This window comes from Delphinapterus leucas, chromosome 11, assembly GCF_059928025.1.
Source record: "Delphinapterus leucas isolate spDelLeu-1000000601 "Yukka" chromosome 11, BTC_Dleu_Yukka2, whole genome shotgun sequence".
In the NCBI taxonomy this organism is placed as follows: Eukaryota; Metazoa; Chordata; class Mammalia; order Artiodactyla; family Monodontidae; genus Delphinapterus; species Delphinapterus leucas.
Genome location: NC_143139.1, coordinates 50,689,831 through 50,702,903, shown reverse-complemented (window position 1 = coordinate 50,702,903; position 13,073 = coordinate 50,689,831). Strand labels below are relative to the sequence as shown.

Sequence of the window (13,073 nt, the reverse complement as noted above, 5' to 3'; positions counted from 1 at the left end):
TCTGTGTCTTTATTCCTGTCTTACCCCTAGGTTCTTTTCAACCACTCTTGTGAGGTGTGGCTATTTGGCAAAGCTGAAGGGCCTTTGCCTTCTGTTGGTTTGAGGCAACAAATTCTAGAATGGGTTACATAGCGAATAGTCTTTATTTCAGAGGAAATAGCCATGCCTCTGGGGCTCCAGGTATGAAGTTATGAAGAGTCAGATGTATGATCAGATTCTAAGAAAACTTTAAATGCTAGGTCATTTAAAATTTTGTCAGCAGGTGGCTCTTCTCTCCTTATTCACCAAATACATTCTCGCCAAAAAAAGAAATATTGTTTCTACTTCTTTGCTGCTATCGAGTTCCTCAGACTTCTTTAGTCACATCCAAACATTTCTCCTCAGCTCCCTTTTGCAGCGACTTAGTCTACAATAAGTTTATGCATTTTAATTTATTTATACTCTCCACAAAGGATTTGAAATTGCTTACAACATACAGTATGCCATAGTAAAATATGAGGAAAAGGAGAATATAAAATGCAATAAAGAATATGTAATTCGATTCTGGGTTGCAGGTAGCTGGAGCAAATCAAACAAAATATAAATATATGGTTTGCATTACCAGGTCTCTGGGTGAGTGAGCAGGAAGAGAGAATGACTTTTCTAGGATTTGAAATTAAAATGAAAGTTCTCACCTAGAGTTATTGGAGGCAAGTTTCTGTTGCTGTGTCCTTCTCATCTCTCTAACCTAATTTATAATAAGTTATTCAGGGTCTGTAAAAACTAAGCCGTACTTTTACTACCCTGCATTCTCCAGGCTGCATGATCAGCATTTCTCAACCTCTAAGCTTCAATTTGTTCAAGATGCAGGCTTCACCCATTCATTCATCCTACACAGATTGAGTTCTGACTGCCTACAGGGCGTTGTCCTGGGCACTGGGAACAAAGACATATCCATTAGGTAGGCTTGGGTGTGCTCAAAACAATTTATAAGATTTTCTTCTGTCTACTCATAAAAATTAGAGAGCTATGCCATGCAGTGTTATAATCGAATGATAAACCTGTGTGATTGATCTTAATAGGGCTCTAGGATTGTTCTATTTAAAAATAAATCGGTAAATTACATGTCATTCAAGTTTCTAATAGAAAACCTGACTAAAACCGAGGCTTCCACACAGTTTGTAAGAAATGGCTTGGTCTGCAACAGCTGGAGTAGGCGAGGGTAGGGGGCCGGGGTGAGAGGAGGGCCCAGGATGCTTGCCAGCAAGGAACCTGGGGGACCGGCGTCGCGGCCCGCCCACTGTTTTCTGGGGTTGAGACCAGGATTGGGGGGGAGCGGGGCGGGGCCGGGAGGGGGGTGGTGATGCTCCAAGGAGACGGACCCAGGATTTGGTCTCCGAATCCCGGGGCCCGGCCCCCAGCGCCCAGGGGTGGCGACGGCTTTGTGGCGCGCGTGGGTTCTACCGCGGGCGGCGCGGAGGCGGGGCTGCGCGGAGGCGTCCACCACTCTCAGCCCTCGGCCCTGCAGCGGGCGCCCCGCATGGCCAGCACCGCGCGGGCCAGTTTCCCCGCGCGTAAGAACAGCCGCCTGGACGCGTTCCTGCGGAGGCATCTGCCGGCCCGAGGTCTACGACGCCATCCGCGCCTACGAGCAGTGCATCGTGGTGTCCGACACGGGGAAACACACCTTAAAGTACGTGCTGCTCAGTGACCGGCTCATCTACCTGACCGAGAACCCGCTCCAGTCCATCCGGCGAGTCGTGGCGCTCCGGAACATCGCGGCCATTGACCTGGTGAGGCGCGCGGGCGGGCTCGCGAGAACCCCCCCCTGCTTGGGGGGGTTCTGTATGCACTCCGAATAAAGATGCTTTTACCGTTCTCATCTTGTGTACCGGTCATCCCCTGTCCCCTCAAATACAGATTTGGAGAACATAGCCCCCTATCAGAAGTACGCTTTGACGTCATTCCTAAGTTCATTAAGCATCTAGCCTTGCCAAGCACTGTCTAGACACTGAGGATGCAAAAATGAAATAGGGCGCCATCCCAGAAGCTGCTGTGGGAGAGACAGAAAGCCAACACCAGGACAAATAAATGCCATGTGATAAATGCTATTATGCCTTATTTTTTTATTTTTAGGGCTTAGAGCGTGTTAGGTGCTCAATATGAGTTAAGTGAATAAATGAATTAATCAATGAATGCATGCATGCATTAATGAGATGCGCATGGGACGCCTGGCAATCTCAGGCAGATCATTCATCCAAACTGGGCTCAGACCATGCTGGGAAAACTTCCTGGAAGGAGTGTCATAAGAGCGGAGCCTTGAAGGAGATACAATCTGTCCCAGTTTTTAGTGTGCTGCTACTGTATCCCTTTCGTCCAGGAATAGATTTACCTTATAAACCAGCAACAGCTTGAAGCAGTCTCTCTCCAATTACTGTTTTTCCCCCTTGGCTCCCTTTGTCTGAGCTGCTCTTCAGGTGTGTTCTTCCTTTTTCCATTGGGGACAGGTGTCTAGCCTCGTTTTTCTTTCCTTTGCCCTAGTCTCTGTGTCCCTCAAGGGAGAGGTTGGCGAGACTCTTGATAGAGCTGTTTTTTTATTTTTATTTATTTATTTATTTATTTATTTATTTATTTATTTATGCGGTACGCGGACCTCTCACTGCTGTGGCCTCTCCCGTTGCGGAGCACAGGCTCTGGACGCGCAGGCTCAGCGGCCATGGCTCACGGGCCCAGCTGCTCCGCGGCACGTGGGATCTTCCCGGACCGGGGCACAAACCCGTGTCCCCTGCATCGGCAGGCGGACTCTCAACCACTGCGCCACCAGGGAAGCCCTGATAGAGCTGTTTTGCCAAGAAAATCATAGCTTGTTTGGAACATGTCTGTAAGAAAATAGTAAAATTAAATGAAAAAAGTAGGGCTTCCCTGGTGGCACAGTGGTTAAGAATCCGCCTGCTAATGCAGGGGACATGGGTTTGAGCCCTGGTCCGGGAAGATCCCACATGCCGCAGAGCAGCTAAGCCCGTGCACCACAACTACGGAGCCTGTGCTCTAGAACCTGCGAGCCACAACTACTGAAACTCGCGTGCCTAGAGCCCGTGCTCCGCAACAAGCCACTGCAATGAGAAGCCCGTGCACTGAACCGCGGCTAGAGAAAGCCTGCACGCAGCAATGAAGACCCAATGTAGAGAAAAATAAAAGAATGAATAAAATAAATAAATTAAAAATAAATAAATAAATGAAAAAAGTAAATGCTTTCTTTTTCTACTTAAAATACCGCCGTGGGCTGATATCACTATGCTAATTTCTTTGCTTTATTTGAGCCAAAGCTGGAAGTAAAACTGCCTTTTCCTCACTGCTACTGTTTGCATTCTCTTGAACTAAAATTTTTAAAAAATTAAATTTCTGACCAAATGTTTCAGAAAACATTAAACACTCAACTTCTTCTAGTGTCTGCAGTGTAAACATGTATTCTTTTAACAGAAAATAGTGATTTTAGGATATTGTTACTCTCCCCAAAAAGAGACAGTATACATATTTCAGTAGTTGTTATATGTATTTCTTTCTAAGCTGTCAGAATCTGAAAAGTACAGTAAAGCTCCCTAGGCCTCCCAAGCCAAGAATATTACAAAAAGGCATACCAATTTATTTATTTATATGAAATACTACATATTTCAGTAGTTGTTATATATATTTCTTTCTAAGCTGTCAGAATCTGAAAAGTACAGTAAAGCTCCCTAGGCCTCCCAAGCCAAGAATATTACAAAAAGGCATACCAATTTATTTATTTATATGAAATACTACATATTTCAGTAGTTGTTATATATATTTCTTTTTAAGCTGTCAGAATCTGCAAAGTATAATAAAGCTCCCTAGGCCTCCCAAGCCAAGAATATTACAAAAAGGCATACCAATTTATTTAGTTTACAAGGTAAACTCTGTACTCGATTTACAGAGTTTACCTTTCAGGCATATAGAAGAATGTGTAATGTCTATAAGGGTGCCAAACAAATCTAAGATTTCAGCATTGTTGATAGATTTAAAGTCCATCTTACACAATATAGTTTAACTTTGTTTAAAGTTGTGGTAGGCAGAATAATGGCTCCCAAAAGATATCTCCAGAACCTGTTTTACGTTACATGGCAAAGGGGAATTACAGTTGCAGATAGAATTAAGGTTGCTAGCTAATCAGCTGACCTAAAATAGGGAGATTATCTTGGATTATCTGCATAGGGCAAATGTAATCACAAAATCCTTAAAAGTGGAAAAGGGAGGCAGAAGAAGAGTCAGCAGCAGAGTGATGCAGCATAAGAAAGACTACTGGTTCTGAAGTTGGAAGGGGGCCACGAACCAAGGAATGTGCGCAGCCTCTAAAAGCTGGAAAAGGCACAGAAACAGGTTTTTCCCTAGAGCCTCCAGAAAGAATGCAGTCTTGCTGATACCTTGGTTTTAGACCAGTGAGACCCATATCAGATTTCTGACCCCAGAACTGTAAGAAAATAAGTTTGCGTTGTTTAATACCACAAGTTTATGGTAATGTGTTACAACAGCAATAGGAATTCAATAAAGAAGTGTTTTCTCTTATGTTGTTTTAAAATGGGTAATTGTTAAAATGTATTGTTTCAGTGAGAAATAAGTATAATCATGTCAAGCACAAATGCCTTAATCTCTTTTTCTGGGTTTTTATTATAGTTATTGTTACATTTCAGTGGCTTGTACTAAGCTCCATAGGGTGTGTGAAAAATGGGTGTCCCCAAATTGCTTTATCTACTGTCAATTAGTAACGAATTAATAACACTATGTCTGTCCTTGGTACCACACAGAGAATTTTGCTGATTTCTATGTTATGTCATATATAGTTGTCCTGCTATCTGTTACATTGGATTATATTATCTCAGTGCCGGGCTTTGTTTTTTAGAACTGGTTCCTCCTTTCTTGAAAGATAAACTGTTTAATCTCCTTTTCTACTAGGGTGCTGTCCTCTTTCTAAGGCTACCTCTTTAGACATACTTTTCCATTCTCAAAGGTCTTCTCATTTTACTGTGCAAGTTTGTCTCTTGTTATTTAACTTTCAGTTGGCTCAGGTTCCTACTTGGCCTTTGTTTTTACTGTCCTGTCAATAAAGCCCCTACGCAAACCAGTCCTTTATGCCTCTGGGCCTCTACCCTTCTTGTTCCACATTTGGCCAGATTTCTCCACATAGTTCATGTCTCATATTCCAGTTACACTTAGGATAAAATTTGCAAATATACAGATAAAATTCTGTTCTCTCCCCTAAGGAAAAAAATTGAAAGAACAGCAACAAAACGTTAGACCCAGAGTATAGATGTGAGATTTCTGTTCTAGCAAAGACAAGTTCCACGTGCACTTGGAGGTCTCAGTAGGTGATTTGTTTTTGTTTTTTCAAAACAAATTAATGTCAGTTTTATTTAAATAATTTTTTTTTTTTTTTTTTTTTTGGCGGTACGCGGGCCTCTCACTGTTGTGGCCTCTCCCGTTGCGGAGCACAGGGTCTGGACACGCAGGCTCAGCGGCCATGGCTCACGGGCCCAGCCACTCCGCGGCATGTGGGATCTTCCCGGACTGGGGCACGAACCCGTGTCCCCTGCATCGGCAGGCGGACTCTCAACCACTGCGCCACCAGGGAAGCCCTAAATAATTTTATGTAAGTTTTTTAATCATTTATATTTAAAATTTAATTATTTTAAAAGTTGATATATGTTAGTTTCCGGTGTACAACACAGTGGTTTGATATTTCTATACATTACAAAATGATCACCACTCAGTAGGTGTTTGTTATGGTTCATATCCTAAAAGAAAGGGTTTCCAAGGTTGTTTGGGCAGAGCTTTTGTGAAAGGCAGATGTTTTCTTTCAAAGTTGCTTTTGAAAGCTCTAGAGTTCTGCTCTTGTCCTGTGCATCACAATACTATTCTTTAAGCCCTTCTAAGATTAGACACATTTTTCAAGTGTGAGAACCAACTCTCCTGAACAGTGATTTCCTATGGATTCACTCTCCTTCAATGCCATCCCATCACCTACAAAGAAAAAAAACCTGTCAACTTCAGCAGCCCTTGTTTCTACTTCTTGCCTTTCTTTGTCCTTGTCCTTTCACCACTTTCCTCAGTGAATATCTCCTCTCCAGCCATCCTGGGGTCCATGTGGCTTCTTGAACAGGCAGCAAATGCACCTTTATAGCCGGGCCTGTTTGCTTGCAGTGTTTGCTTCCTCCTCCTTCAAGGATGTTCAGAACGTCGTATCTATAATCTTCCTCCTTCTCTTTCTCCTTTTAAAAATGTAAAAAATATTCTCGGCTCGGACAGAAACAGGTCACAGGCTGTGCCGAAGGGGCCACTATAGTTTGCTAACGGATTCCTGCTTTCCCCTTCCCGCATTCAAATCCTACACAGTTTCCAGGCTAAGCCCAAGTTGTTCTTTCTCCAAATCACTTTTCCTTGACTGAGCCCATGAGAGCAGGTCTTTTGGTCTGTTTTGCTCATTGCTCTATCTGGTTCCTAGAACATTGCCTGATACAGGTGAGATGGCCAATAAATATTTGTTAAATATTCAACATAATCTGTCTCTTTGTTTCTCAGTTTATTATCTGCAATATACATCGGGGCATTTAGTAATACATTTTTATTCAGCTTTTGCTTTCTACCTGTGTGGACTTGGTCAAGTATATTCATCCTCTACTTTGTGCCTCCATTTCTTCATCTGTGAAATGGAGATAACAGCACCTTCCTTATAGAGCTGTTGGGAGGATTAACTTCATTAATAGATGAAACACACTTAAAATAGTACTTGGCACATGGGAAGAGCTACATACATGTTTCATTATTATCAATAACCTTTATTCACATATATTAAGTCAACTAAGTTTCCTGAATCTGTAAGATTGATATTATCTCTTTAGGAGATTTAGTAAATTTGGGGAAAAAATAACTGGTTTTTGAGCATTATGTATTAGGTGTTTTATTTATTTATTTAGGCTGCGCCAGGTCTTATTTGCGGCATGAGGACTCTTAGTTGCAGCATACATGTGGGATCTAGTTGCCCCACCAGGGATTGAACCCAGGCCCCCTGCATTGGCAGCGTGGAGTCTTACCCACTGGACCACCAGGGAAGTCCCTATATATTAGGTGTTTTTAAATCTCATTTATTCTTTTTGAAAATTTGTGCACTGGGTTTGTCAAGTTTAATATGTTCAAAAACAGAATTCCTGATCTCCACCCGCAAACGTGTTCCTCTCTTAGCTTTTCCTATTTTAGGAAGCAACATCATCTTCCATTATCTTTAATTCTATCTTTCTTTCACTCTCCTCATCCTACACATCAGTATGTCATCTTGACTTGTGTAGAAGAGGAAAACGTTTTTCTCAGCCCTCTTAGGGACCCTGGCTAGGTCTGAAAATTTTATATGACATGGGAGCCTTTATAAGGAAATGAAATCTCAAAGAAGAAACAGTTAAACCTATGTGTGTTTAGTACTAGGTTTAATGAAGAATGGAGAGTCATAGAAAAATGTGATAGTTCAAAAAAGCTAAGGGTAATAGACTGGGGAAATTTTAGAAAGGCCTGCTTGTTTGGATTTGTCTTAACATCCCTGTCTTGGAGATAAGGATGTTCCTTTCCTCTGGGTATAGGGAGGGCACCTCTCTCATGAGGGCCTTAAGACCTGATTCAGGGGAGGAGGGCTGGGGAAGGTCAGAAGGACTTTCTTGCATCTGTGTTTCCTTGAATTCCTTCAGCTCAAAGTATTCAGTATGCCAAGGCACCATATTTTGGGGTAGTGTGTTCTGAACCCCATCACTTGTCTTCCAAAATATATCTAACTATGACCTTTCCCATTTTTCTTATTCTTTTTTCTAGCACCACTTGTCCAGTCCCTTATCTACACTACTGAAATTGCCTCCAAATTGATTCCTCTCCACATAGCAGTTGGGATGATCCTTTTAAATAATAATTATAAATTAAATTATATCACTCTTCTGTTTCAAAGTCTGCATGAACTTGCAAACTCCTTATTGCCTATAGGAGCCTCCATGGTTTGACCCCTCCATCTCTGACTTACCTCCTACCACTCTTTCCAGAGCTCTTTCTGCTCTTCTTCCTGCCTCAGGGCCTTTGCACCTGCCATCCTATCTGGAACACGTTTCCTCAGATCTTCAGAGGGTTGATCCCTTCTTGTCAGTCATGTTTCTGAATTCAGCATCACCTCCACAGGGATGCCTTCTGTGTTCACCCAATCTAAAGTACCATTCCCCCAACACACTTAGCACATCTCTTTGTTTCAAAACACTTACCACTATTAGCAGTATAAGATTAATGTGTTTAGTGATTCATTATTGTCTATGTCCCATAGTAAATGTAAGCTCCATGAGAGCAGGACCTTGTTTGTCTTTTCATCCCTGTGTCACTGTGCGTTATATTCCCAGACACATAGCAGATAATCAATAACTACTTGTAAAACTGGGAGAATGAATAAGTGAATCAATGGATGCTCAGATCCATCACACAGTTTACCTCTTAGAAAGGGACATATTTCCTTATTTCCAAATATTGAGGGACTTGGGAGACTGACAACTCATCACACTGGCCAGAGTTAACATAGACAGTTAGTGGCAGAGTCAAGAGTAAATTCCCACGGGTCTCCTGCTGCTCAGATTCAGCTCTCTTAATGCTTCTTTTGTGTTTGTATGGGATGACCCCTGTGTTGTTTATCTGTGTCATGCATTTTGAGAGATAGTGAGAGTTATATGAGACCATGTTATGCATACTTCTTTTTATCTTGAGCTTTTTTTCCCTCTATTTTGACTCACTTGTTACATTTCAAAGATCTCACTGTGGGAGGAAGAAAGAAGTGGTAAACTCTTTATCAGTCATTGTGGCTGTTTCTTTTTTTTTTTAATTTTTAAAAAAATTAATTAATTTTATTTATTTTTGGCTGCATTGGGTCTTTGTTGCTTCGAGCGGGCTTTCTCTAGTTGCGGTGAGCCGGGGCTACTCCTCACTGCGATGCACAGGCTTCTCATTGCGGTGGCTTCTCTTGTTGCAGAGCCCAGGCTCTAGACGTGCAGGCTTCAGTAGTTGTGGCATGTGGGCTCAGTAGTTGCAGCATGCAGTCTCAGTAGTTGTGGCTCGTGGGCTCTAGAGCACAGGCTCAGTAGCTGTGGTGCACGGGCTTAGCTACACTGTGGCATGTGGGATCTTTCCGGACCAGGGCTTGAACCCATGTTCCCTGCATTGGCAGGCGGATTCTTAACCACTGCGCCACCAGGGAAGCCCAGGTCAGTGCTTGTTTGATTTTATTTATTTATTTTTTGGCTGTGTCGGGTCTTCATTGTGGCATGCAGGCTTTTCGTTGCAGTGCATGGGCTTCTCTCTAGTTGTGGCATGCAGGTTTTTCTCTCTCTAGTTGTGGTGCGGGCTCCAGAGCACATGGGCTCTGTAGTTTGCAGCACGTGGACTCTCTAGTTGACGCTCACCAGCTCAGTAGTTGTGGCGTGTGGGTTTAGTTGCTCCATGGCATGTGGGATCTTAGTTCCCTGACCAGGGATCGAACCCGTGTCCCCGGCGTTGGAAGGCAGATTCTTTACCACTGGACCACCAGGGAAGTCCCAGTGCTTGTTTGATTTTAATAACCTTATTAACAGCCAGAGATTTTAATGAAAACCCTCGTGAAGAAGTGCAAGGGGGTAACTGGAAAGATTGTGAACACTTGGCTTTAGGAAAATTCCTGGTAGTCATCTCTGTGAAACTTGGGCCTCCCACTACAGAGGGAACCACAAGTCCTGCCCTGATAATTGTGGTTTTATTATGGTTATTAACAGCATTCACTCTCCATTCAAAAATATTGGCTGAGGGGCTTCCCTGGTGGTGCAGTGGTAAAAAGAACTTTGGCTCTTTGCCCAGTTTATAATTTTGAATTTGCAAGTTTTTGTGAGGATTTATAGAGTCATCAATTCAGAACAGTAACTCTATCTTCTTCATAAACTCAATCAAATCATGTGACTAATGACCAACTAACTTTTTTTTTTTTAAGTCAAAGAAGAGAATAATGGCCCTGCCTTTTGGAGAGGCAAAAAGCCTAAAAGTTTGAATGAATCCCTTTTCAGGTGAGATTGTTGTTTTATGTTTTTAACTTGCTGTCCAAAACTTATTTTACATTTCAATTGGCTTTAAAAAAAATTATTTATTTTATTTATTTATTTTTGGCTGCTTTGGTTCTTTGTTGCTGTGCGTGGCTTTCTCTAGTTGCGGCGAGCAGGGACTACTCTTCATTGCAGTGCACGGGCTTCTCATTGCGGTGGCTTCTCTTGTTGCGGAGCACAGGCTCTAGGAGTGTGGGCTTCAGTAGTTGTGGCACGTGGGCTCAGTAGTTGTGGCGCGTAGGCCTAGTTGCTCCACAGCATGTGGGATCTTCCCGGACCAGGGCTCGAACTCGTGTCCCCTGAATTGGCAGGCGGATTCTTAACCACTGCGCCACCAGGGAAGCCCTCAACTGGCTTTTTAAAATGCTTTTTCTCTACTAATGTCTTTGAACTGAATTCTGTTTATCTCATGTACGTAATAATGAAGAAGGTATTTTGTGAGATTTTCTTCTAAATTCAAATCCAGTTAGTTATAAACTATAATTTTTCTCATTTCAATTGAATATACAGATGTCACAGTATAAATAAGTGATTAAAATCAAACTCAAATCATTTATTGAACTCTGGTTCTGTGTAGTGGTATGCTGGGCCCTGTAATAGATACAAAGATGACTAAGACATAGTTCCTGTCCTTGAGAGGCTGATTCTCACCAGGACATATGACATTTGCGTAAATAAAGATACTGCAAAGTATGCATGCTAAGTGTCATGATTGAGTTTGAGCAAATTGTCAAAGAGATTTAATGAGGGGAAAGGTCTTATTCTGTTGTGGGGAGAAGTCAAGATGCCAGATGACAGTCGGTGAAGGAATGGTGCACATGGTGATAGAGATACTGCAGTTGGAGGGAACAGTAGAAGCTACGGTAGAGGCAGGAAAAAATGGAACATGTATAAATTGAAAAAGGAGTTTCCTAAGCTGCATAACTCAAAGTATGATTCTATTACACACTTTAAGTATCTAGATGTTAGGAGGAAGGGAGCATAGGATTCTAAGAGCTCTGAGTCAGGGGATTATAGGCATGGGGAAAATTAAGGTGCATTGGGGCCCTGAAAGTCAGGTCATGACATGGGGGAAACAGCCCCCAGGAAAACATTGCAAAATGTGGAAAGAAAAAGTGAATGCCTACTTGGAGAGTATTCACCCCCAAGACCTGTGGTGTACCATGCTGTGCAATGGGTTACTGGGGAGGGGCCTTTTCCCACTGTACTTATACCTTCTCTCACTGAACAATGACATACAAAGGTCTTTTAAACTAAATTTTATTAACTTTTTTTGCACCAAAAGAAAAAAAAATTGTTTTAGGAAGCCTGGCTTGTATCATTAGGCTTAGAGGATCATGATTTGTTCTAAATCCATGTAATAACAAGCTATGTTTTAAGGGGTTGATACACTTCCATTGTTACCCTGAGCGCCATAAATTACCAGCTTCTGGGAGGAGGGTCTCTGCCTTCTTGTCTCAGGGCACTAAGTGAAGCTCCGAACGCGGCCCTTGTAACTGGAAGTACTGAGGGAGAGGCACTGCCAGTGGATAGCCATCCACATGCTCTGAGATTCAACATTCATTTCACATTTGGCATATAATGCCCCAATTTTTCTAGACCACTCTGATAGCCTCATTGTTTTCTTCCAGTTTAGAAAAATAAAAGAGATTTCTAAGTAATGTATGCAGTAGCTGTTTTAGGTTATTGTGGAGGTCAGAACTCTTTTAAAAGTGGCAGAAGTCCAACTTAGGTTAAAAGGGGAATTTATTGGAATTACAGGGCAATATTGGAATTAGAGGGCAACTCATGTTATTCAACATTCATTCAGCAGATATGTATAGATACAGACATAAATATAGATGCAAATGTAGATCTATCTATTTTACCTGTTAAATCTGGCATATTCTATTTGCTGGGCTCTTCAATTTTAGATGTACAATGGTGAGCAAAATCAGCAAAAGTTAGAAACCACAACTTAGGAAAGTGGGAATGCTAAGAATGAAGTTGGACTTAGGCATAGCTGGAACTTGGGACTTGAATGCCATAGAACTTTGTCTCTGTCTCCTCTGATGTTTGTGGATCAGCTTCATTTTCTCTCACTGAATACCACGTCTTCTGTGGGACAGCAAAGTCACCAACTGTCTTAAATTCACTTTTTACTTCTCCCACCACCACACAAAGGCTAACTCACACACTTTCTCGTACCAAATTAAAAAATCCTGGGAAGGTCTCTGATGCCTAACTTGAATAAACGATTGACTGCTAAAAAAATATCCACCATAGCCAAGAGGTTTAAAAACATGGCAGCTTCTGCGTGCTCCATGTGTGGAGAGGAGGACTGATTTCCAAATAAAGTGGGGGTGGTGGAGTTAGGTCTGCTATCCCATAGTTTTCTAGTACTGTCATCTTCATAATTAAACATCTGACTCAAAAGTGTAAACAAAAGGCAGGCTACCATAAACACTAATTAGAGGGCTAAAGAATGTTATCATGTACAGAGCTTTGTGACACCTCTGAGGTGTAAAGTTTTAGGCCTAATTATGAGAAGCTGCAGGTCATAAGAAGGATGCAGTTATCTTGGGACATCACACTTACATAAATATGATTACTTTTCAAGGTAATAGTAAACAACAGGCCTTTTAACACCTGAGGGATAGAAAACAGACTGGTGATGATCTCTGATAATGAGATTCAGTACTTTGGTTTCTCTATCTTTAGTATAGCTCTTCATTAGTGCATAGTTCCATGTAGTCATGCATTTTACAGGAGAAAACCCAAGCAGATATCTAACCAAAATGTTCTCTAAGGAAAAGTTTATTGTGACTTACTTAAGAATCCCCTAAAGCTGGGAGGAAAAAGACTGCCTATTGCTTGCACGTATAAAAAAAACATACAGATCAATAGAACATTTTTACAGTGCTGGCATAGAGTAAGATTTATGTAAATTTAATTGCATTCACCTTG

General features: G+C 41.9%; 1 protein-coding gene across 1 annotated transcript in view; it reads left to right on the top strand.

Annotated features, from left to right (window-relative positions):
• Nucleotides 1-371: 371 nt before the first annotated feature.
• C11H12orf56 (chromosome 11 C12orf56 homolog) overlaps nt 372-13,073 on the top strand; it is a 60,296-nt gene continuing 47,594 nt past the window's right edge. Inside the window, 3 exon segments of the mRNA XM_030763120.2 lie at nt 372-1,597; nt 1,599-1,824; nt 10,019-10,091. Coding sequence (XP_030618980.2) covers nt 1,343-1,597; nt 1,599-1,824; nt 10,019-10,091 — 554 coding nt within the window. The 5' untranslated portion in view covers nt 372-1,342.